Source organism: Pseudophryne corroboree, chromosome 5 (genome assembly GCF_028390025.1).
Source record: "Pseudophryne corroboree isolate aPseCor3 chromosome 5, aPseCor3.hap2, whole genome shotgun sequence".
Taxonomy (NCBI): domain Eukaryota; kingdom Metazoa; phylum Chordata; class Amphibia; order Anura; family Myobatrachidae; genus Pseudophryne; species Pseudophryne corroboree.
Genome location: NC_086448.1, coordinates 802,096,723 through 802,123,267, shown reverse-complemented (window position 1 = coordinate 802,123,267; position 26,545 = coordinate 802,096,723). Strand labels below are relative to the sequence as shown.

General features: G+C 44.9%; 1 protein-coding gene across 6 annotated transcripts in view; it reads left to right on the top strand.

Annotated features, from left to right (window-relative positions):
- Positions 1-26,545, top strand: part of COLEC10 (collectin subfamily member 10) — a 278,842-nt gene that overhangs the window by 227,826 nt on the left and 24,471 nt on the right. For all 6 annotated transcript variants that reach the window (XM_063924471.1, XM_063924470.1, XM_063924468.1 and 3 more), the window contains 2 exons: positions 415-486; positions 682-753. In XM_063924471.1, the coding sequence (XP_063780541.1) occupies positions 415-486; positions 682-753 (144 nt within the window). The remainder of the gene's footprint in view (positions 1-414; positions 487-681; positions 754-26,545) is intronic.

Below are 26,545 nucleotides of genomic sequence, written 5' to 3'. Positions count from 1 at the left end.
GATGACATATAAACATAATTTACTTAATTTAATGTTTTTTTCTAAATTTCTCAATAAGAAACTTTTGGCTTAGGGGTGCTGTGAAAACAATTCTGATTCTCTGGAGCGCTGTGATTCAAACAAGTTTGGGAACCACTGGCCTAATGGATGGAACCCCTCCTCACACTCCATCCAAACCCCAAGACCCCTTAACCAGCTTTTACCAAAATCCAAAAAGCTCTCAGCAGAACAAACACAACACATTCCTGAGGTTTCAAAATATATAGGTTAGAAAACTGGGGCAAATATACCTTCCTCCAAACACTATTCCAGTGTTCTTGTGACAATACGAACTTTCCTTGTTATAGTGTATGTGATGTGTCTTTATAGTGTATGTGTGTCTTTGCTTATATTTGTATAATTTCAATGTTTTAGGTGATATTGGTGGAAAAGGTGAAACAGGTGAATTTGGAAAACCAGGAAAGGAAGGACCACTGGGTCCTAAGGGTAAGTAAGGGAATTCATTATGCGGTTTCACTGGTTTTACTGGGTGGTTTAGTCCTACTGGAAATATTGGTGATGTGGAATATAGATAGACAATCCTAATATACTGTTGAAGGAGAACGTTTTATATTGTGTAAATTTCCTAATCTATAAATAAACAATTTCAATGTGGGTGCTAATATATATTTTTGCTTTTAGGTATCAAAGGAGAATTTGGCGACTTAGGTGACCAAGGGCTTCTCGGTAAAATCGGGCCAATTGGGAGTAAGGGTAAGCCATTAAATGTTCCTCTACAAATATGGTTACAAACTAAATAGTAGAGTGACACATTTAAAATTCTAAAGAATTGAAAAAATATTTTATTACATACTGTAGGAGCAGAAAGCTATAATAATATATTTACCACTAAATTGCTACATTCTTCTATGACATATTCTCCTTTTCACCACCAAAGATCCTCTTTGTGTGTCAGATGTTTCACCAAAGTCAACGGTGTTTGGCAAAGCAGGAAAGTTGGATGCGAAACGCGTTCTGCACCCAACTGTGACCAGCTCTGATTCCTCTGTGGTTTTTGCCTCAACTATTAATCTAATTTGATTATATTACAAAAACAACCCACAAAAAACAGTGCAACTGCTGACTGACTGTGACCTGAATAGACCAGGACTTTCATTAGCCACTATCACTAGATGTCAGCAAGGGAGTGACTAATAGGACTTGGGCAAAGTTATTCAGTGGCAGGTACTTGTAAAGTTTTATATATATATATATATATATATATATATATATATACGTAGCTGGGTTACCGGCACTCCGTCTCTAGCCAATTGTTAGGATCTCCTGCTCTGTGCTGCCACGTCGCCATGGCAACCGGGAGGCAAGTGTTAGCGAAGTAACCTGAGCGCAGCTGATACTCCGGTCCGGGTTTTTACTGTGTAGTGGTTACAGGCTCTGTGCACGGCAGGGAATCCGGCGCTGGTTTTGTGCTCACAGTCTGTGAGGTCTGAGTGGGGCGTGGACAGCACCTGCTATATAAACCATCCTCTCAGGCTAGGCAAATGCTGCTGAATCTTTGTTTGTTAGTCAGTTCCAGAGAGTTAGCTAGTACTGTGTGACTTTGTATTTACTTGTTGCTTACTGCGAATAGGCCTTGGGATTCGGTACTTCATTCTGCCAATCCGGACCTAGCAGTAAGACTGGAGTCAGTTGTTTGACCTGCTGGGGTTCTTTTGCTATTCTGTGAACCCAGCAGGTTTGCGGCTGTACTCTCAGACCTGCTTGCTTAATCCTCCCTCACTAAGCAGGGCGTCCAGGTGTCAGTTTAGTGGCAGTAAGCTGAACCTGTGCCCTGCAAGTGGGGGTTAGGATTGTGGATACTCTCCTTGTGTCTATATTTCTATCTCTGACCAAGGAGTTTATTCCCACACCCGTTGGTAACCCTTTGGGGTTTTCTCTGTTGCTCTTAGCAACATCATTTCAGGTGCTTCACATGTTAAATCACTACACATCGCTTCATTGTCCGCTCTATTCCATCTGAGCATTCCTGACACTAGGGAGACACCCAATTCCTGAGCCTTTGGGCTTCTCCGTTCACTTTGTGTTTATTAGTTATTCCATCACCTCCTGTGTATGTTATGTTATACTGTCTGTGAGTTCGTTTGCTTCGCTTCCCTCTCTGTTAATACACCGGTATACTCCTGTTAGCACTGGTGTGCGTAACATATTCAGCAGCCCTACTCCTGTTGAAATTTTGTGGGAATATGGAGCATACCCCTCAAAATACTTTGCAACAGGTGGTCTATCAGGTGCAGGTCCTGACTCGACAATTTAATGAGATGTCCATTAAAATGAACACCCCGCAGGCCGCTAGCGGAGCTCCCGCAGCAGCAGCGGCAAGTTCAGGGGTTAAGGAGCCGAAAGTAAATCTCCCGGATCGTTTTTCTGGAGATCGCTCGCAGTTCTTTTGTTTCAAGGAGAGCTGTAAGCTATATTTCAGGCTTAGGCCCCAGTCTTCTGGGTCGGAGATTCAGCGGGTGGGCATGGTGATTTCCTTGCTACAAGGAGACCCACAGGTCTGGGCATATGGGTTACAGCCTGACTGTCCGTCGCTTAAAAGTGTTGATGCTTTTTTTACGGCACCGGGCATTTTGTATGATGACCCTGACAAGATGGCTTCAGCCGAGGCTCAGATTACGGTTCTTAAGCAAGGGCGACGGCCAGCTGAGGTTTATAGTACGGAGTTTCGGAGGTTGGCTCATGATACCCAGTGGAATGACCCAGCCCTGAGAAACCAGTACCGAAGGGGCCTTTCGGACCAGATAAAGGACCAACTGGTACAATATCCCTCGCCTGATAGCTTAGATCAGCTCATGCAGTTATCCATCCGGGTGGATAGACGGCTGAGAGAGCGTAGGCTTGAAAGGGAGACCGCAGTTTCCTTTTTTCCCAAGGGAACCTCAGACTCTGAGGAATATTCCGAGGAGCCTATGCAGATTGGGGCTACCCGCCTCTCCTCGCGTGAGAAGACGCGGAGGAGACAGCAGGGTTTGTGTTTGTACTGTGGGAATAAAGGTCATGTTGTAGTATCATGCCCAGAAAAAAACGGAAAACTTCAGGGCCTGAGGGTGATGGGAAATATCCTGTCAGGCCAGAAGTCAGAATTTCCTAAAAATACTTTTCTCATTCCGGTGACTTTGGAGATCCTCGGTCAAACTGTCAAGACTGAGGCCTTTGACAGTGGGGCCGATGGGGTTTCAACTTTTCATGGACCGTCAATTCGCCCTGGAACACTCTGTTCCCTCAGTACCTTTGGCATCAGAGATTGAGATCTGTGGGTTAAACGGGGAACCATTGTCCCAGGGTAAAATTACCTCCTGCACCAGCCAAATTCCTTTGTTTATTGGAGCCACACACTCTGAAAAATTGTCTTTTTATGTGACTGTCTGTTCTTTTGCCCCATTGGTTTTGGGGTTACCCTGGTTAAGGGCCCATAACCCTCAATTTGACTGGGTCTCTGGGGAGATTCTTAGTTGGGGTAGTGATTGTTTCAGGAGTTGCTTGAGCCTTCCAGTCAGGCTCTCGCAGCTAAGTTTGCCAGGATTGCCAGGATGTTATGCAGATTTTGCGGATGTGTTCTCCAAAAAAGTTGCGGAGGTACTACCTCCCCATCGCCCCTATGACTGTGCCATTGATTTGTTGCCGGATGCTAAGCTTCCCAAGAGCAGGTTGTACTCCCTGTCACGTCCTGAGACTCAGGCTATGGCAGAGTACATTCAGGAGAACTTGGCTAAGGGATTTATCAGACCCTCACAGTCCCCAGTTGGGTCGGGGTTCTTTTTCGTGGGTAAAAAGGACGGTTCGTTGCGACCCTGCATCGACTTCAGGGAATTGAACCGTATCACGATTAAAAACTCGTACCCACTGCCTCTCATTTCGGTTTTGCTTGACCAGCTTCGTACTGCCACCATTTTTTCTAAGATTGACCTACGCGGTGCTTACAATCTAATCCGAATAAGAGAGGGGGATGAATGGAAGACTGCCTTTAATACCCACTCAGGGCATTATGAATATTTGGTGATGCCTTTTGGGCTCTCTAATGCCCCGGCAGTCTTCCAGGAATTCATGAACGATGTGCTCAGGGAATATTTGGATAGATTCTTAGTTGTTTATCTAGATGACATCCTAATCTTCTCTCATTCCCTGGAGGAACATCGGAAGCATGTACGCTTAGTCCTCCAGAAACTCAGACACCACCAGCTTGGGGCGAAGCTGGAGAAGTGCGAGTTTGAAGTCCAGCAAATCGCATTTCTAGGGTATATTATCTCCTCAGAAGGTTTCCAAATGGAGGGTTCTAAGGTACAGGCTGTCCTGGATTGGGTGCAGCCCACTAGTTTGAAGGCGCTTCAGCGTTTTCTGGGCTTTGCGAATTTTTATAGACGGTTTATCGCTGGATTTTCGTCTATAGTGGCCCCCTTGGTGGCACTCACTAAGAAAGGGGCGGATGTTGCTCACTGGTCTTGTGAGGCCAAAGCGGCCTTTGCCCGTCTCAAAAGGGCATTTGTCTCAGCCAAGGTGCTGCGACACCCAGATCCAGAGCGTCCTTTTGTGGTAGAAGTGGATGCCTCTGAGATAGGTATTGGGGCAGTGCTCTCTCAGATGGGGGTGTCTGATGATCGCCTTCATCCCTGTGCTTACTTTTCCCGTAAATTTTCGTCTGCCGAGATGAATTATGATGTGGGTAACCGGGAATTGTTGGCTATAAAGGATGCACTCGGGGAGTGGAGACACTGGCTTGAGGGGGCTAAGTTTGTGGTCTCAATTCTCACCGACCATAAGAATCTGGCATATTTAGAGTCAGCGAAGCGGCTCAATGCCAGGCAGGCACGATGGGCTTTGTTTTTTGCTCGCTTTAATTTTTTGATAACATATCGCCCTGGGTCAAAAAACATCAAGGCTGATGCGCTCTTGCAGAGTTTTGCTCCAGTTCAAGAGACCACCGAGGAGCCATTGCCCATTGTGTCCCCATCATGTATTAAAGTGGGCATTACCCAGGACCTCTTGTCATTAGTCCTTAGAGCACAGGAGCAGGCTCCTCCAGACCTTCCGGTAGGTCTCTTGTTTGTGCCTCCTAGGTTAAGACAGCAAGTGTTCCTGGAATTCCATGCCAAGAGGTCGGCAGGGCATCCAGGTATTGCCAGAACTCGGGAGTTGCTGTCTAGGGCGGTGTGGTGGCCCTCGGTGGCTAGGGATGTGGATCAGTGGGTTCGGGCATGTGACGTTTGTGCCCGAAATAAAACTCCTAGAGGGGTTCCTGTTGGCCCATTACATCCACTCTCTATTCCGTCTAAGCCATGGACCCACATTTCCATGGATTTTGTGGTGGACTTGCCCAAATCCTCGGGGATGACAGCCATTTGGGTTGTCGTTGACAGGTTTTCGAAGATGGCGCATTTCGTTCCACTGGTTGGGTTGCCATCGGCCAGACGCCTGTCTGAGTTATTTATGCAGCATGTTGTGCGCCTCCACGGGTTGCCACTTGATGTGGTCTCTGACCGTGGATCCCAGTTTGTGGCCAAATTCTGGAGGGCATTTTGTTCTGATCTCCAGATTTCTGTGAGCTTGTCGTCAGGCTACCATCCACAGTCTAATGGGCAGACTGAGAGGGTGAACCAGTCCTTGGAGCAGTTCCTCAGGTGTTATGTCTCCAAGTGTCATACTGACTGGGTTGCTCATCTGTCCATGGCGGAGTTTGCCTATAACAACGCGGCTCACTCTGCTACAGGGATCTCTCCCTTCCTTTGTGTGTATGGGCATCATCCTAAGGCCAATTCTTTTGACCCCCTGGATTCCACGTCTGGTGGTTCCTCTGTTGTTTCGGTCCTTAGGGGTATTTGGAGGAAAGTGAAGAAAGCCCTTGTGTCTGTGTCATTAGTGACAGAAAGGGTTTTTGATAAGCGGAGAAGACCCTGCAGCTTCAAATTAGGAGACTTCGTCTGGTTGTCCACCAAGAATTTGAAGTTGAGACAGCCATCTCATAAGTTTTGTCCCCGGTTCATCGGCCCTTATAAGATCACCAGGGTTATCAATCCGGTGGCATTTCAGTTAGATCTGCCCCGCTCATTGGGTATCAATAAAACATTTCATTGTTCCCTTTTAAAACTGGCGGTTAATAATCCTTCTTCCAGTGGAAGACCTTCTCCTCTTCTGATACGGGGTCAGAGGGAGTTTGTGGTTGAAAGGGTTCTTGACTCCAAGATGGTTCGGGGTCGGCTGTCATTTTTGGTGCACTGGAAGGGGTATGGCCCGGAAGAGCGGTCGTGGGTGCGCAGTTGTGATCTTCATGCCCCCAGACTGATACGCTCTTTCTTCTCGCAGTTCCCTGATAAACCCGGTGGTAGGGGTTCTTTGACCCCTCATCAGAGGGGGGGTACTGTTAGGATCTCCTGCTCTGTGCTGCCACGTCGCCATGGCAACTGGGAGGCAAGTGTTAGCGAAGTAACCTGAGCGCAGCTGATACTCCAGTCCGGGTTTTTACTGTGTAGTGGTTACAGGCTCTGTGCACGGCAGGGAATCCGGCGCTGGTTTTGTGCTCACAGTCTGTGAGGTCTGAGTGGGGCGTGGACAGCACCTGCTTTATAAACCATCCTCTCAGGCTAGGCAAATGCTGCTGAATCTTTGTTTGTTAGTCAGTTCCAGAGAGTTAGCTAGTACTGTGTGACTTTGCATTTACTTGTTGCTTACTGCGAATAGGCCTTGGGATTCGGTACTTCATTCTGCCAATCCGGACCTAGCAGTAAGACTGGAGTCAGTTGTTTGACCTGCTGGGGTTCTTTTGCTATTCTGTGAACCCAGCAGGTTTGCGGCTGTACTCTCAGACCTGCTTGCTTAATCCTCCCTCACTGTGCAGGGCGTCCAGGTGTCAGTTTAGTGGCAGTAAACTGAACCTGTGCCCTGCAAGTGGGGGTTAGGATTGTGGATACTCTCCTTGTGTCTATATTTCTATCTCTGACCAAGGAGTTTATTCCCACACCCGTTGGTAACCCTTTGGGGTTTTCTCTGTTGCTCTTAGCAACATAATTTCAGGTGCTCCACATGTTAAATCACTACACATCGCTTCATTGTCCGCTCTATTCCATCTGAGCATTCCTGACACTAGGGAGACACCCAATTCCTGAGCCTTTGGGCTTCTCCGTTCACTTTGTGTTTATTAGTTATTCCATCACCTCCTGTGTATGTTATGTTATACTGTCTGTGAGTTCGTTTGCTTCGCTTCCCTCTCTGTTCATACACCGGTATACTCCTGTTAGCACTGGTGTGCGTAACACCAATGAAGGTGCCTCAGTGCCTCCAAAGCGATGCTGTGCAGCAGGGCAATGTAGTAAAGGGAGAGAGTGGCACTCAGACGGACTTCTTACTTCCATAAACAAATGGGCGCCGCACGCCTCTGCAGGTTAATGTTTCAGTTTTATTTACAAAACTTTCGTCTGACGAAAGTTTTGTAAATAAAACTGAAACGTTTACCTGTAGAGGCGTGCGGCGCCCATTTGTTTATGGAAATAAGAAGTCCGTCTGAGTGCCACTCTCTCCCTTTACTATATATATATATATATATATATATATATATTTATTTTTTATATTTTTTTTTCCATTTTTTTTTCTTTTCTAAAAAACATTATACAGGTTGAGTATCCAATATCCAAAATGCTTGGGACCAGAAGTATTTTCGATATCGGATTTTTCTGTATTTTGGAATAATTGCATACCATAATGAGATATCATGGCGATGGGACCCAAGTCTAAGCACAGAATGCATTTATGTTTCATATACACCTTATACACACAGCCTGAAGGTAATTTTAGCCAATATTTTTAATAACTTTGTGCATTAAACAAAGTGTGTACATACACACAATTCATGTTTCATATACACCTTATACACACAGCCTGAAGGTCATTTAATACACTATTTTTAATTACTTTGTGACTTAAACAAAGTTTGTGTACATTGAGACATCAGAAAACAAAGCTTTCACTATCTCAGTCTCACTCAAAAAAAATCCATATTTCGGAATATTTGGATATGGGATACTCATACAAGAATGTCTCACGGCGCTAGTACTAAATTTTAAATTTTATATTTATTCTAAAACAAACCTTAATAGTTAATAGGAATACAGATATTAATCAGCTGCTGAATGTTAATTGTGCTAGTGTAAGCACAAAATCAGTGGTTCCCCTTTAAGAAAGGGGGATTACCAGCTAGACAATATAAGAAAATAACACTCTGCGCTATTTAAGGACCTTCCAGACTCCAAATAAAGTGAATTCACATGTATACATAAAAACACCTTTTTATTCCGGATTAGATTAATCACATAAATCTCTAATTAGTAGATGGAACCACATAAAATTCTTAATCTAATATATATATATATATATATATATAATAAAAAAGCTATCATATGCATATATAAATTTAACAACTCTAATTAATTCTTATTTTCAAAAGCTGGCTTTCTATATGCACCTAAAATAAAATATGGATCAGCTCTCATGCGTATATAATAACCACAATATGTGCAAAAGGGGATATACTTATTAATTGGTGTGCAAATCAGTATTCTCAGATTGTCCACTAACTGCTTGTAGAGAGACGGAATAATCAGATGTAGTAATCACCGCTTGTTACAAAGTCTCAAAACGGCTCCTTGTGTTATTACACTGAACACTCGTTGTTACAAAGTCTCAAGCAATTCCTTTTGCATAGATAATAGTAACGGTTCCTGATTGCCTAATCAGGTTGGCTAAATGGTAAAAACTCTCACCCTCCGTCTTACACGTAGACGGATCCAGCTGGAGATACACTGCACTGCCGGTCAGGTGCGGCTAGGGAGCTCCGGACGTCTCCGGCCCCCAACGTATGAAATGCCGTTGCAGTCCCAAGTGAAGCCGCTGATGTAATTTCGCTGGCGTCCGGCGTGGTGCAGTGATTCTTAGGTGACAACCGCAATGAATGATATTGTCATCAGATGTCCCTTCTTTCCTCTGACTAGTTTCGCTCGTCACTGGAGCTTCCTCATAGAGTCTGGAAGGTTCTTAAATAGCGCAGAGTGTTCTTTTCTTATATGGGATACTCAACCTATATAACAAAGAATTAGATTACAAATAAACAAGGCTGGAGGACACTGGACCATGGGACGTTCAGCATCTGCCCCCAGGGAAGGGAACGTTCAGGCTTCCTGACCGGAGAACTGTGTGCCAAAATGGGGCATTGCTGGAAGCACAAACCTGAAAACAGCAAAAATGCATGGACAGAGGACAAGGTAGCTGCACATCAGACTTGTTCAGCCAAAGCCCCATGTTGCACCACTCAGGAGGTTAGCCAGAGCCCAAGTTACAAATCAGAGATGTGCGGCGGGCACTTTTTGTGTTTTGTACTTTGGTTTTGGATCTGGTTCCATGCTCATATTTTGGATCTGGATTGGTTTTTGCCAAAACCACCCTTTCGGGTTTTGGTTTTGGATCTGAATGATTTTGGAAAAAAACATAAAAATAGCTAAAATCACAGAATTTGGGGGTAATTTTGATCCTACGGTATTATTAACCTCAATAACATTCATTTCCACTCATTTCCAGTATATTCTGAACACCTCACAATATTGTTTTTAGGCCAAAAAGTTGCACCGAGGTGGCTGGATGACTAAGCTAAGCGACACAAGTGTGCAGCACAAACACCTGGCCCATCTAGGAGTGACACTGCAGTGGCTGAATGTCGAAAGTGGGCCGCAATTTTTCGGGCCACCGATAGCATCTCCTGCACGCCACTGTCATTTTTCTAAAAATTCTGCACCACCAAATTAATTGTATTTGCAAAACATGGGACGTGCTGGAATTTGCCCAGATGTAATGCACGCACAATATTGGTGGCGTTGTCCGATGTCACAAATCCCCAGGAGAGTCCATTTGGGGTAAGCCATTGTGCGATGATGTCCCTCAGTTTCCATAAGAGGATGTCAGCTGTGTGCCTCTTACGTAAAGCGGTGATACACAGCGTAGCCTGCCTAGGAACGAGTTGGCGTTTGCAAGATGCTGCTACTGGTGCCGCCGCTGCTGTTCTTGCTGCGGGAGGCAATACATCTACCCAGTGGGCTGTCACAGTCATATAGTCCTGAGTCTTCCCTGCTCCACTTGTCCACATGTCACTGGTTAAGTGGACACTGGGTACAACCGCATTATTCAGGACACTGAGGACACTTTTCTTAATGTCCCTGTACAGTCCGGGAATACCTTTCCTAGTGAAGTGGAATTTAGATGGGATTTGGAACCGTGGACACGCTACCTCCATAAATTGTCGAAATCCCACTGCACTAATGGCGGATACCGGACGCACGTCTAACACCAACATAGCTGTCAAGGCCTCAGTTATCCGCTTTGCAACAGGATGACTGCTGTCATATCTCATCTTCCTCACAAAGGACTGTTGGACAGTCAATTGCTTAGTTGAAGTAGTACAAGTGGTCTTCCGACTTCCCCTCTGGGATGACGATCGACTCACAGCAGCAACAACAGCAGCGGCAACAACAGTAGCAGCAGCGGCAACAACAGTAGCAGCAGCAGCACTAGGAGGAAGTGGTTCATGATCTTTCCCTATTTTATCCTCTAAAGCTTTGTTCTCCATTATTTTTCTGGAGTTATATAACAAAATGCAGCAAAGGAGAACATACCCCTACACCACACAGGGCAAACCCTGTAAAAATGATTTAGATTAAAATATTAATAACCCTTTATTTGGTGTAAACAATATATAGCACAGGACAGCACCACTGGACTTATATGGCAACACCACTGGACTGGACTTATGGCAGCACAGGACACCACCACTGGACTGGACTTATACAGCAGCACTGGACTTATATGGCAGTACCCCATGACTTATATGGCAGTGCCGCTGGACTTATGCGGCAGTACCCCTGGACTTATGCGGCAGTACCCCTGGACTTATGCGGCAATACCCCTGGAGTTATACGGCAGTACTGCTGGACTTATACGGCAGCAGCACTGGACTTATGGCAGCACAGTGATAGAGTCAGTTTTCTACCTTTTAACACAAGCTATTTACTAATACCTTCAAGCCGTAATGGCCGCTAAACCACGTGCACGTTCTACGCACTCCGTACGCTATTTGCGTACAAAGACCTCGCACGTGGCACGCAAGTTACGTACAAACGCTGCGCTGAGTGTACGGAATACACACAGCGAGCGTACACACAGATAATAACCTTTTAAACCTTAAACACAGAGTATGATTATACTGTAAGTCTTAGTATTGAGATACTGTAATGATATACCACTGGTTAACCTGGATATTTAAGCAAGCTGTTTGAGTGATTGAGATACTCAGAAACCCTTTGTACTAGCTAGAGAAACACAGACACCTTGCTGAGGTTCCAACACCTTTACTAACGAGGTTTAGCTATGTAAAAGGGAAAATACAGTTAACAGCTTATACACTACAGCACTAACATAAAACACCTACACAGAATACTAGACATAAATATACAATAGCGTCTTAATTCTAAACAATAACAGTGAGAGAGAGAGAGAGAGTATGGCAAATACAGACAGAGATTAAGTTGGTCACAGAGAAAAACTTACACACTGGGGAATGATCGCTGCGCAGTCCTGGAACCAGCTCTCTAGTTAGTCAATGATGAAAACCTTTTGTGGAGAGTAGACTGAACTGGCCCAGACTTGCTGCCTTATATACACTAAGTACAGTACACTACAAAGGGCCCCACAATCTTATTGTTCATTGGACACAGGAATCTGTCTTTGCATTATAACCAAAGGTCATAGGTTAGTTTGAACAGGTGGGTTGTGACTATTCCAAAATGCTCAGCTGGGAGGGATTCTCAGGACTCACACCACATGTATAATAAAACAGCAAATACTTTTAAAGTCCATAACCTTCTTTTAAACATAACTATACGCTGGAGCGACCGATCTCTTCCTAACCAACACCGGAATGTTTCTAATAAAATACTCTTCGGTTAGGTACTAAACACCACTGTTCAGACCCTGTCTGACCCTTCGTATCATGCAAAGAGGAATTCCCTTGTTCATGAACCAGTTACACTAAACATACTTACAGATATTATTAAAGGGACCATAACCTATAAAATATACTATTTGGATTAACTATGTAACGATCGAGTCGCCCGCCAGACGCACACAAACTCTACCGTAAATGCACATACCACGCGCCTGAGCGCACGACCGTGGAGGCGCCGTCACGCAACTGCGAATATGCGCACGCACGGGAGAGAATGTGCACGTGCAGCGGGCAAGCGCATGGGGTTAATACAAGGCATCATAGGTCGCTATATTTTTCGACTTTGACAGTCCACCCTTTGGCAGTCACCAATAACTGCCACTTCCTAAACAGTTCAAATAGAAAAATATATGTCATCATGTAAATACCTTTTTATGATTGGGTAAAGGGAGGAGAGGAGAAGGTGGGAAAAGTATGACCTAGTGAGACAGTAAAAGCATGTGTGTATGAAATCCATGTTTGAGGGGTCATGTATCATCGTGCCGTACGTGTTTTAAATCAAGCTTCGAGGTATTGCGAAGTATACATTTGAATCCTTCTTATCCCGTATTAAGGGTCTGTGGATGGGCTGTCAAACTCTACCGAGCTCTTTTCGGCTTTTGGTTGCAACAAATGGGGGAGCACATTTAGTTGATGATACATGAAGGGGGGGGGGGACATGTGAATGCTAATATGTGAGAATCACCTGTCGACTATGTGAGATACTACCTGGAGGTTGTAGAGATGAAGATAAGAAACAATCGTTATAAATGCAGTCGTAAACTATGTGAGTTTAAATAAACAGTCGCCGATTGAGGTCTTGTCTGATGTCTTGTCTTGATGTACATGTTGTCTGATGTCTCTCGGTGCTTTTGCTATAGGTGGCGACAAAAGCTTTTCCAGTGTCCAAAAAATTACAGTCTCTAAAGTATTGGGCTTTCGTAAAAAGTTAAAGTCACTAGGGATATTGGGGGTCTGTGACATAGTTCATCAATGGTCTGTATAAAAGAGGTTGTCAAATTCTTCTTCCAAGCGGATGTCTTTGTACCTTGGAGGAAAACAAAGGAGAAACGGGTGAAAGAAATGGACCGTGGAATCACATTTTCATCACAACATTGTCTCTATCGTTGGGTCATAAATCAAATTAGTTGTTGTTATTACAGTGTCCTCGCTCCTCAGACTCATCACTCTGGTACTACCTTTACACTTCGTTAAAGTCCGAACGCATCTAAATATCAGACCAACCAATATGACGACTCCCAGAATACACAAGAGAAATTTCCCTACATCCATTATAATACCTTGAGCCCATTCTCCTAAACCAGAGAACCAATTTCGTGGGTTCAACCATGACACCCAACCAGTCAGCTCATTACTCACAGCAGCGAGTGTGAGATTGTGCCTCCTTCGGAACTCCCACTTTAATTGTAAAATGTCATCCATCTTTTGGTCTATGACCTCGACCGGGTCCTCAGTGCTGTTTGTAATGTACGTGCAGCACTTTACTCCATACTGAGTCGCTAGGGTGACACAATACCCGCCTGTCACTGCTGTGAGATAATTGAGAATCATCCTATGCTGAACCAGCTCTGTTTTGTAGGCTTGTAACTCTCTCCCAGTGTACCTGAACGTGTCGTCATACATTTCGGTGATATTGTCGTATAAGTTTGCTAGCGCAGATATATATCTATAATTTATCACTCCTCTGGCGGTACGAGTGATATCTAACGCGAGTAGGAATTGAATCCCGGTGGATTCATGGATCAGATCAGAGGCTGGATGCTCTGTCCTCTCTATCAGGTGCCGTTTAATGACGTGCTCGTAATGAGTGTGAGTATAAGGAGCTTAGGCACCGCGGTGAATGTCTTTCATTTTGATATGGGATACAGTCATTACTTCAGGCAGTACTTTTCCAATGTAACACAATCCCTCTGAGTTTGGGGCAAGCCACTTATACGCCTTCCTCCCGCATATGAAATATGCATCATCGGGGAGAACATATGGGACGGAGTATGACATAACCATGTTACAAATTTTCCATGTGAAATCTCCTAACCCTAACTCTCCCATCTGTCTAGTACACGTATCCGGTTGTACGATATGTGCACAGTATCCTGGTGATACTTCTCCAACTCGCATGGGGCTACTTCCTAGAGTGTACCTATACCGGAAATATTTTCCACTGTCGGCTATCTGGCGTATAAGCTCTGTGTCTATGGGCATTCTATCGGCTCTATATGAAAATGTCATGGTTTGATTACTCCATGACACTTCCCAATTTCCCGGCTTTCGGGGATTGGAAATGTTAAAGCATACTAAGGACTTATCCACATGATACTGGTGGAGCTTCAAACTAGGAGGACTAGAGATATTAAACCTCTTGTCCACCGGCCTCCCACCACTTAACTCAAGTACCTCTCCTACAGTTAAAGGGAATGGTACTAGTCCTGATTTGCTATGACCTTGAGGTACTTGAGAGCATACCCAACAGTCTGTCTGGTTTAACACTTTACTCACTAAGGAGTGATAGTCACTCAATGGATGCCGGTCCATGTTGATATTAAAACTGGACTGACATTTCTTGATGCACCCATCCTCAACTATATTGTCACAATGCCTACAGATGCAGTTCTCTTCAGCTAACAATCCTTCACAATTCCTTCTATTGTCAATGCTACCAGATCGTTTTCTGATACTCGCCTTTACTCAGTGATTATGTTGCTCTTGGAAAACTACGCCTCCATCCTGGTCATCAGAACCCATTCCAGATCCTTTCTCGACCTCCATGGAACTCTCACCGAAACAGACTGCTCTGGTCAACATCATGGTCAACAGGAAAATCCGGATCACAGTCTCTTGGGGCGAGTCCATCTTACAGGAGGAGAAAGAGAAATTTGTAATGGGGGTACAAAAAATAATTTGAGGGGAAAGAAAAATGTTACGATGCTTTTGTCCTCTAGTCTTGTTGTTCTTCTTGCTCTGTTGTCATCTTAAAGGTGCTGTCTCTCAATCTTCCAAACGAACATTCTGGTGATACAATATTCCTTCCAAATCTGCGTTCTTTCTGTAAGGAGCAAAAATCTTGCATTACCATTTGTCTAACTGATGTGTGACATACCATCTGTAAAGCATGAGAACATGAGAGAGAAGAGGGGGAAAAAAAAAAACGAGAGAGAACAATTCATATATATGTTACATAAAACAACAAACAAAAAAAACATTGTCAGATCTTCCGTTCACCATCAGGCTGTCACACCATCACATCCATTGGTATCTTTGCGCATTCTCCCCCACCAGTATTTCCACACTTCACCCTTTTGTGCCTGGCCAGGACACACCGATGTCGGTAGGTCACACTGGGGTTAGGTAGACTTCTGCAAAGACCAAGTAGCTATGTGATGTTTGAGTTCTGCCGATGAACGTCAGAGATGGGGAAAAAGAAACATTTACAGATAAATTACAAAGTTTACCCAGCCGTTCCTGTGTCTACAAGGAACTGACCTCCCAATATCATTAACTGTAACCTCAGGCTTACTATCAAGGCTACTGATTTACTGGCTGCAAATTACAGGTGCGGCCCAAAATTCTTCTTATATAATCCCTGATTACAATTTCGTGTGTCATAACTCTGCTCGTGTTCTTGTCTAGGGGGTCTGACTTTATGTGGGCTGTTACAGTTGCTGGCATAATGCCCTTCTCTTTTACAAAGATAACAAACCCTTGGCTTCCTCCATGTGCCAGGGGCCTGGGGTTTTGGTCGATTTGATGCCTCCTCTAGTGCTTGGATGCTCATCACCATCAACCGCTCTCCCTGTGCTTCCCTGGTTCTTTGGATATTACGGTCATGCTCGATAGCGGACTCTCTTAATGCAGCCACCGAGATACCTCTCCAGTTAGGTAGAGAGATCTGTACCCTGATTCTTAGTGTGTCTTTTAAGCCGTCCATTAATACGGACACAGCTACCTCCCTATGATGTACATTTGTTTTGATGTCCCTGATCCCAGTGTATCTAGATATTTCCTGCAGTGCTCGATGGAAATATTCCGCTGCCATTTCACCTTCTTTTTGTCTAATGGAGAAAATTTTGTTCCACTCGACAATAGTTGGGAAATATACTCCTAATTGCAGATTGATTCTTTTTACATTATCTTGGTTGTATGCATCCGTAAGGGGTACCTCTTCGTCTAATTTACAGTCAGCGATAAATTTCACTGAGTCGACATTGGAGGGTAAACATGCCCTCAGCAATGTCCGCCAATCTTTGTTTGTGGGTTCTGCGGCGTTACCTAATTCTTTAATAAACCTCTGACATGCGGCTAGATCTCTCCTGGGATCAGGAAATTCAGACATAATTGTCCTCAATTCCATCCGGGACCAGGGACAATGCATAGCAATGTCTCTGACGGGAGTGACTCCCTGAGCATCAGTCTGTCCATTTGGGACTGTGATCACCCTGACAGGGTTAAATTCAACCACATCATCTTGTGTTGGTTCTACAATATGGGGTACAGTTGTTTGTGCGTGATATATAACACCGTAAGTACCTGTGGACACGACCTCACCTGACCCTCCGTTAGGGGGTTTGACTACTACCTTTACCGATTGGGTCGCGTCCACCTGGATATCTTGTATGATGGCTGCTGGAAAAGGTGCCAACATCGTGCTGGGCTCACTTTCTTGCTTGTAATCCTGAGGGAAGTTTAACATGGGGTGCAACTTGCACGGGTTCACAGTTGTACATTTAACAGTTTTACTTTTATCATTATTACATTTGTTACAATTATTCTTATCATCAATACAGTTGCTAAGTGCATGTTTATCATACACCATTGTGCCATTCTCTGTAACCACTTTCTCTCTTGTTGCCATATTTTTCTTACCAAAGTGAGAGTCAGCTGTGTAAGCTAATTCCCTTTGTATCTCACCTTCTTGTTGCCATATCTGTAAACAATCATAATGTCTAATCCGTTGCTTCCCAGATTTTATGAGACAGATCCTTCTCCTTAAATTATGCAATACATCTGAGTCAAAACTACCTGTCCCAGGAAATGGTGCTTTATCCCCCACAGTCATTCGTGTCCATTCATCACAAAAGGTCTCAGTGTGGGGACCATACTTCCGCCACATTACTAACCGAGCAGACCCTCGGGGTCTGCAAGCCTCTTCAGTCTGAACCCTGACTGCTAAACGTCCCTGTGTTGTGCACTTGGCTTCCATTGTGGACCTTTTTAACACAGAAAAACTTCCTAAAATGCACCAAACACAGAAGTCTACGGTGGAAGTTTTCCAAGCTCTTCCACCAGCTTCTTCTGCTCCGAGTACAACGAATCCGCCCCTTTTAGCAGACCCACGTAATCGTTGCAGGCCCTACCAGCGAAAATTCCTTACCTTTATATTTTACACAAATCACGCTTGCATGTGCTCCCTACAACACGCATGTGTTAGGCGCCGAGGGTCCGCCCGTCAGTGCGGCCCGGCGCCTAGCAACTAGGGACGCCGCATGCGGACAGCCGCCGGCTCCCTAGCAACGCTAGACGCCGGGCGCACGGAGCCGCTCAGACCCTAGCAACGGGGACGCCACTGTCGGACCGCGTTCCCCGTTGCTGGGTCTAGATTAATCACCTCATTGGTATCCTGGCCGTGCAGCATGCAGCTGCACGGCATGATTGTTAATTACCCTGTCTGGCTCCTGATTGGAGAGCTCCCAGTTAAAAGCACTCTCTGGACTTCTCACAGACGCCGGTAATAGCTTCCTGTTTGCTGTGTCTGTTGCAGAGAGTTTTCCAGTCCTGTCTATCCGGTCGTTCCTGTCCTCAGTGGTCCAATACTCGGAAGTTGTCATCTTTCCTGGAGTCCTGACCGAGCACCTTTAACATCCTGTGGTGTTCGTGAGTCGCGGCGTAGCCGTGTGTTGCGGCTTGACCGCTTACTATTTATTATTTGGTTATATTGTGTTTCGGAGCTTTTGCGGAGGATTCCGCTCCCACAAATCCACTCTGGTATCCAGCGGTGCTGGATAGGAGTAACGGATTCGTGGATTTTTGGTTGTCCTTTTCCCTGGCGGTTTGTCCGCACATACTTCTGGTTTAAGTTAGTTAGCTTGTAGCCCCTGGCCTGGTTGCTTAGTCAGAGGGCCCCTTGTTATCACCCTGTCTCGGATTTCCCTTTGTCTCCCATTAAGACCTGAGGGGGCATCGGAGTTGGGCAGACATAATCCGCCCTTCAAACGCGGCTGCCATGGGCTCAAGCAACCATAGTCTCGCAGGGGATTTCTGATAACACGGGCGAGACAACGGAGTTAGGGCGCCAGGGGTTACTAGGCTTTCCTGCTCCCGTAACCAGCATTCCATTCCAGTACTCTGACCTCCGTCATAAGATCACCTCTGGTCAGACGTACTGGTATCATAACATTATTACCGGCCAGACTAAAATTTAAAATTAAACAGGGTTTGATTTTTTCCCTTATTTCAGTTTGGAAGATTTGTCGGCCTCATGAATCCCACTGGTGTAGGGCCAAATCCTGGCCAGCTTCTAGTTAGTCAGATTCAAGAACTTACTCAGATGGTTCAGGATCTATCCCTTCGGGTGAGGTCACAGGAAGATCTGTTACGGACTTCCCCGAGGGTCGTTCCTGAACCAAAAATGCATTTGCCTGACCGTTTTTCTGGGGATAGAAAGCAGTTTTTTAATTTTAAAGAGTCTTGTAAACTTTATTTTCGTTTAAGACCAGTCTCCTCAGGTACGGAATCTCAGCGGGTCGGAATTATTATTTCTTTACTTCAGGGGGATCCCCAGACCTGGGCTTTTGGTTTAAGAACTGACGATCCGGCATTGTTGTCTGTAGACGCCTTTCTGGGGTCTTTAGGGCTATTGTATGATGACCCTGATAGAGAGGCATCCGCCGAGAGTCATTTGCGTGCTCTCAGACAGGGTAAGAATCCCGCAGAGATTTATTGTACGGAGTTTCGCCGTTGGTCGAACGACTGTGGATGGAATGACCCAGCCCTGCGCAGTCAGTTTCGCCTCGGCTTATCTGAGTCTATAAAAGACAGTCTCCTTCAGTATCCCGCTCCTGAGACTCTTGATAAACTCATGGAGCTTTCTATTAAGATTGATCGTCGTCTCAGAGAGCGGAGGGCTGAAAAAGGAGCATCTGTCGGGTCTACTCCTGGTGTTTTTTCCATTCCTGTGGACATAGAGGAGCCCATGCAGATAGGTCTCTCCAAGCTGTCTCCTGAAGAAAGAACCAGAAGGCAAAATTCTGGTCTTTGTTTGTACTGTGGGAGTAAGGGACATTTTGCCCGTAATTGTCCGAACAAGTCGGGAAACGCCTCGACCAAGTGAATTGTGAGGGGGTTCACTTTGGTCTGCAGCTTATCTCCTCAAATAATTCACTGTTAGTCCCAGCTAAAGTTTCCTTTGGCAGCCTCTGTTCCTCAGTGTCGGCTTTTGTTGACAGTGGAGCTGCAGGGAACTTTATGGACTTAACGTGGGCCAAGGCCTTAGGTATTCCTCAGTTAGCCTTGGGTAGGTGTATCACCATGCATGGTTTAGATGGGAGTCCCTTGTCCAATGGGGTTATTTCTCTCTGTACACCTCCTGTACTATTTTCGGTAGGAGCTCTTCATTCCGAAAAAATTGAATTTTTCCTTACCCATTGCCCAGCAGTTCCAGTGGTTCTGGGTCACCCTTGGCTGGCCTTTCATAATCCCATCATTGATTGGCAGTCGGGGGAGATCTCACAGTGGGGTACCATCTGTAATAAGGAATGTATTACGCTTCCCATCAGAATAGCTGCTGTCATTCCCGCACCCATTCCTGTGGAATATCAGGATTTTGCTGATGTATTTTCCAAGGGCAATGCGGACATTCTGCCTCCCCATCGGCCTTATGATTGTGCTATTGAGCTAATTCCTGGTGCCACTTTGCCTAAGGGAAGGTTATATGCATTGTCCGGACCAGAAACTGTGGCCATGAATGAATATGTTAAAGAAAGCCTAGGGAAAGGATTTATCAGGCCGTCTAAATCCCCTTTAAGTGCAGGCTTCTTCTTTGTGGAGAAGAAGGATGGATCACTCAGACCTTGCATTGACTTTAGAGCCTTGAATAAAATCTCAGTAAAAAATACTTACCCTTTGCCGCTGATTTCTGTCCTCTTTGATCAGCTACGTTCGGCTGTGATTTTTTCTAAGATTGACCTGAGAGGAGCATATAACCTCATCCGAATCAAGTCAGGGGATGAGTGGAAAACGGCATTCAGTACTCAGTCGGGTCACTATGAGTATCTGGTTATGCCATTCGGCCTGTCTAACGCTCCGGCAGTTTTCCAGGATCTCATTAACGATGTGCTCCGTGATTTTCTTGGAAGATTCGTAGTAGTCTATTTAGACGATATCTTGATATATTCTGACTCTATTGAACAACACGTTACCCAGGTGCGTCAGGTTCTAAAAAAATTACGTGAAAATCACCTATATGCCAAGCTGGAGAAGTGTGAATTTCATGTCACGGAGGTATCCTTTTTAGGGTACATTATTTCCCCTCGGGGATTCTGTATGGAACCGAAGAAGCTCCAAGCCATCCTTAGTTGGGCGCAACCCACCAACTTAAAAGCGATTCAGCGCTTTTTAGGGTTTGCGAATTATTATAGAAGATTTATTCACTCTTTCTCTGACCTAGTTGCTCCCATTGTGGCACTGACTAAGAAGGGAGCGGATCCAACCAACTGGTCACGTGAAGCTGAGTTATCTTTTCAGGCCTTGAAACAAGCCTTTGTCTCAGCCCCGGTCCTCAGACATCCCAACCCAGAATTGCCTTTCATTGTTGAGGTTGATGCCTCGGAGGTTGGAGTAGGGGCTATCCTATCTCAGAAGGATCCGGATTCTCTAGAATTACATCCTTGTGCCTTTATGTCCAGGAAATTCTCATCTGCTGAATCCAACTACGATGTTGGTAACCGGGAATTACTGGCTATTAAATGGGCTTTCGAGGAGTGGAGGCATTGGCTTGAGGGAGCAACACATACCATTTCAGTTTTGACTGATCACAAAAATCTTCAGTACATTGAATCAGCTAAACGGCTGAATGCCCGGCAAGCTCGTTGGGCTTTATTTTTTACTAGTTTCAAGTTTATTATCACCTTCAGGCCAGGTTCCAAGAATGCCAAGGCGGATGCCCTGTCACGCAGTTTTCTTCCAGTTCATGATAACAGTCCTGTTACTCCCATACTTCCGTCTTCAGTCATTCGGGCAGGCCTCACACAAGATTTATTTACCCAGTTAAAGCAGCTTCAACATCAAGCTCCTGGAAATACTCCTGCTGGTCGTCTTTATGTCCCTGAGTTTTTGAGAGCAACTGTTTTGACAGAGTTTCATGATAGCAAAGTTGCCGGGCATCCGGGGATCGCTAAGACTTTGGAATTAGTCTCCCGCTCAGTATGGTGGCCTGGTCTTTCCAAAGACATTAAGGAGTTTGTTTTTTCATGTCAGGTCTGTGCACAGCATAAAGTTCCCCGTTCCTTGCCTATCGGTCAACTTATGCCCTTGAATGTTCCTCTCAGGCCATGGTCTCATATTTCCATGGATTTTGTGGTGGACCTCCCTCTGTCAGCCGGATGCCGAGTCATATGGGTGGTAGTTGACCGTTTTAGCAAGATGGCCCATTTCATTGCTCTTCCCCGATTGCCATCTGCCCAGGGATTGGCAGTTTTGTTCCTCCGCCATGTTTTCAGACTCCATGGGTTACCCACTGATATTGTTTCTGATCGGGGTCCACAATTCATTGCACAATTTTGGAAGTCTTTTTGTGCCTCTTTAAAGATGAAATTGTCTTTAACGTCTGGCTACCATCCCCAATCCAACGGGCAGACTGAGCGAGTTAATCAATCATTAAAACAATATTTGCGTTTGTACTCGGCCAAACTCCAAAATGACTGGTCCGAGTTTCTTCCGTTGGCGGAGTTTGCTTGCCTGTCATTCCTCCACCAATGTGTCTCCATTTTTTACAGTTTTTGGTTTTCACCCCAGAGCTAATTCCTTTTTTCAACATTCCTCTGTCTCCTCACTGACCTTGACCGCTCATCTCAGACTCATTTGGAGAAAAGTGCACCTTGCTCTCAGAAAAGCGGCATTTCGGGAGAAAAAATTTTCTGACAGGCTCCGGCGGCCGTGCACTTTTAAAGTTGGAGATAGGGTGTGGTTGTCGACTCGCAACATTAGACTTCGACAAACCTCAGCCAGATTGGGCCCTAAATTTATTGGACCATTTCATATTATAAAAAAAATCAATCCAGTTGCTTTCCGGTTACGTTTACCAAGAACTCTCCGGATCGGAAATACTTTCCATTGCTCCCTGTTGAAACCATACGTTTCTTCCAGTAGATTTCCTCGGAAGATCTCTCAGGGGAAATCACCAATAGATGTACAGGGTCAGCAGGAGTTCTTGGTGGAGAAGGTTCTCGATTCCAAGTTGTCCCGGGGTCGGCTTTATTTTTTGGTACATTGGAGAGGTTATGGTCCAGAAGAAAGGTCTTGGGTCCTGGATGAGGATCTCCATGCCCCGAGGCTCAAAAAGGCATTTTTTCGAGAATTTCCTCAGAAACCTGGCCTTAGGGGTTCCTTGACCCCTCCTCAAGGGGGGGGTACTGTTAGGCGCCGAGGGTCCGCCCGTCAGTGCGGCCCGGCGCCTAGCAACTAGAGACGCCGCATGCGGACAGCCGCCGGCTCCCTAGCAACGCTAGACGCCGGGCGCACGGAGCCGCTCAGACCCTAGCAACGGGGACGCCACTGTCGGACCGCGTTCCCCGTTGCTGGGTCTAGATTAATCACCTCATTGGTATCCTGGCCGTGCAGCATGCAGCTGCACGGCATGATTGTTAATTACCCTGTCTGGCTCCTGATTGGAGAGCTCCCAGTTAAAAGCACTCTCTGGACTTCTCACAGACGCCGGTAATAGCTTCCTGTTTGCTGTGTCTGTTGCAGAGAGTTTTCCAGTCCTGTCTATCCGGTCGTTCCTGTCCTCAGTGGTCCAATACTCGGAAGTTGTCATCTTTTCCTGGAGTCCTGACCGAGCACCTTTAACATCCTGTGGTGTTCGTGAGTCGCGGCGTAGCCGTGTGTTGCGGCTTGACCGCTTACTATTTATTATTTGGTTATATTGTGTTTCGGAGCTTTTGCGGAGGATTCCGCTCCCACAAATCCACTCTGGTATCCAGCGGTGCTGGATAGGAGTAACGGATTCGTGGATTTTTGGTTGTCCTTTTCCCTGGCGGTTTGTCCGCACATACTTCTGGTTTAAGTTAGTTAGCTTGTAGCCCCTGGCCTGGTTGCTTAGTCAGAGGGCCCCTTGTTATCACCCTGTCTCGGATTTCCCTTTGTCTCCCATTAAGACCTGAGGGGGCATCGGAGTTGGGCAGACATAATCCGCCCTTCAAACGCGGCTGCCATGGGCTCAAGCAACCATAGTCTCGCAGGGGATTTCTGATAACACGGGCGAGACAACGGAGTTAGGGCGCCAGGGGTTACTAGGCTTTCCTGCTCCCGTAACCAGCATTCCATTCCAGTACTCTGACCTCCGTCATAAGATCACCTCTGGTCAGACGTACTGGTATCATAACAGCATGAGGGCAATTTAAATATACGTCCTCATATCACGTTGCGTTATTGGTCACACATACAACCGTGCGGTCCAATCGTACCACTTATAGACACTTGTTGCCTATAAATGGTAGGATCATTGGAGTCTCCCTACTGTGCTCCAAAACAGCCGGAGCGTAATACCACGAAAACTTTATCACACTTCGTCGCACTTGTTCACCAAGACCGTGCACGCACGTTTTCACCTAGACCGTGCTCATCACGTATTCACCTAGACCGTGAATGACCAAGACTTACTTCACCAAGATTTACTTCACCAAGATTTACTTCACCAAGATTTCACCAAGACTTCACCAAGATTTCACCAAGACTTCACCAAGAGGAGTTCAGTACACTCATACCGTTTTCAACCCACTATCATTCTATAGTTTTCTGATCAGAAAAAAAAAAAATCATTTCCCGTAATCTGATAGCTCTCCCCAGAGGCATTACAGTAAAGTAAGGTATTTAACTAAATTTTGGAAACTGAAATCAATTTGTGCTATTATCGCGTTGCTTCCGTATCGCCTACTAAAACTATACTATCGTGTGATTTGTATTACGTGGGCGTACCCATACACTCCGTTGCGTAATATACGCTACGTGTGTAAGCCCTTGCGTCGCGTATGCTTGTCCCGCCCTTTGTTAGGGACACGTGTACACAGGCCAGACACGTCCACAGTAACACAAGTAACACGTTTTTATCAATGCAAATGATATTTAACTGTAATCATTTACTGAACACCACACAGAACTTCCTTGTATCTTAGGCAAAGCCGTGTGCGTGTTTTACAAATTACTTCCTTACGTATTAATTTTACTTTTAACTACCAATAGCAACAAATCTTTCTCAGCACGTTATCAATGATAAAATGGCAACCAGGAGAGTGAGATGTGAAAATACACAGATGAAAATGCAATTCTAAATTAATCTAATGACATACATTAATGTAAACACACACATATAATATTACATATATGTACTAATCACTATTACATCTATGACACCTTATTCAGTGCTTCTAATTTGCATATGAATGTGCTTTTAACTATCTGTGAAGGCGATTTCTTTCACTGCTGGGAGAGGGGAAAAAACCAAAACCCAGTTACACAGGTTCATTTGCATTTCAATGGCCCATCTCACAAGTAGCAGGGTTAAACAGGCTCTTGAAGGGAGAAAGAGAAAAAAAAACAACAACTTTGTTTAATTTGTGTATTTCCTAAATCAAATATTCATTTTACTATTAACTTACATTAAACTCTATCTAAACTATTTATGATTGACTATGATATGGATTAAATAAATGCATTAAAAACTCATTAAATGGTGATTATTATTTTTTGACAATGGATGGCTGATTATTTCCCGAGTCAACTGAAAATCAGCCATTCAGAAAAAAAATATTTGACCTTCCCAAAATGGCCGCTGCTCCTCCCCCTTCCACATCAGGGTTACACAAAATGGAGGACAGACTATGCGGCTTCTTTTGTCACAAAGAAAATCACCATGCCAGCCCCTAAAGTTATTTTAGACCTGAGTTAAAAATAAAACTATCAAGCTATGCAGAGCGATTAAAAATACTTTTAAACCTATTTAAACAGACAAGCAATCCAATCTGCGTGTGCAGTTGGCACCAAATAGAAATTAAAACCAGATTTAAAAAGGCAATAGCTTAATGTTCTTACCTTCTTCGGTTCCGGATTCCACCAGCACTCCTACAACGTAGCGATGCAGACGCTTATCTAGTCAGCACTACCGTATCCCCAACCACCAACACGGATACCAAGGGATACTACCTTCCCCCTTTGCTGACAGATAAAGTCTGCTTGTGTTCGCTAGTGCGGATATGTGGAGGAAGGACGAGGCCCCAATTGATAGTCAGTTTTCTACCTTTTAACACAAGCTATTTACTAATACCTTCAAGCCGTAATGGCCGCTAAACCACGTGCACGTGCTACGCACTCCGTACGCTATTTGCGTACAAAGACCTCGCACGTGGCACGCAAGTTACGTACAAACGCTGCGCTGAGTGTATGGAATACACACAGCGAGCGTACACACAGATAATAACCTTTTAAACCTTAAACACAGAGTATGATTATACTGTAATTCTTAGTATTGAGATACTGTAATGATATACCACTGGTTAACCTGGATATTTAAGCAAGCTGTTTGAGTGATTGAGATACTCAGAAACCCTTTGTACTAGCTAGAGAAACATAGACACCTTGCTGAGGTTCCAACACCTTTACAAACGAGGTTTAGCTATGTAAAAGGGAAAATACAGTTAACAGCTTATACACTACAGCACTAACATAAAACACCTACACAGAATACTAGACATAAATATACAATAGCGTCTTATTTCTAAACAATAACAGTGAGAGAGAGAGAGTATGGCAAATACAGACAGAGATTAAGTTGGTCACAGAGAAAAACTTACACACTGGGGAATGATCGCTGCGCAGTCCTGGAACCAGCTCTCTAGTTAGTCAATGATGAAAACCTTTTGTGGAGAGTAGACTGAACTGGCCCAGACTGGCTGCCTTATATACACTAAGTACAGTACACTACAAAGGGCCCCACAATCTTATAGTTCATTGGACACAGGAATCTGTCTTTGCATTATAACCAAAGGTCATAGGTTAGTTTGAACAGGTGGGTTGTGACTATTCCAAAATGCTCAGCTGGGAGGGATTCTCAGGACTCACACCACATGTATAATAAAACAGCAAATACTTTTAAAGTCCATAACCTTCTTTTAAACATAACTATACGCTGGAGCGACCGATCTCTTCCTAACCAACACCGGAATGTTTCTAATAAAATACTCTTCG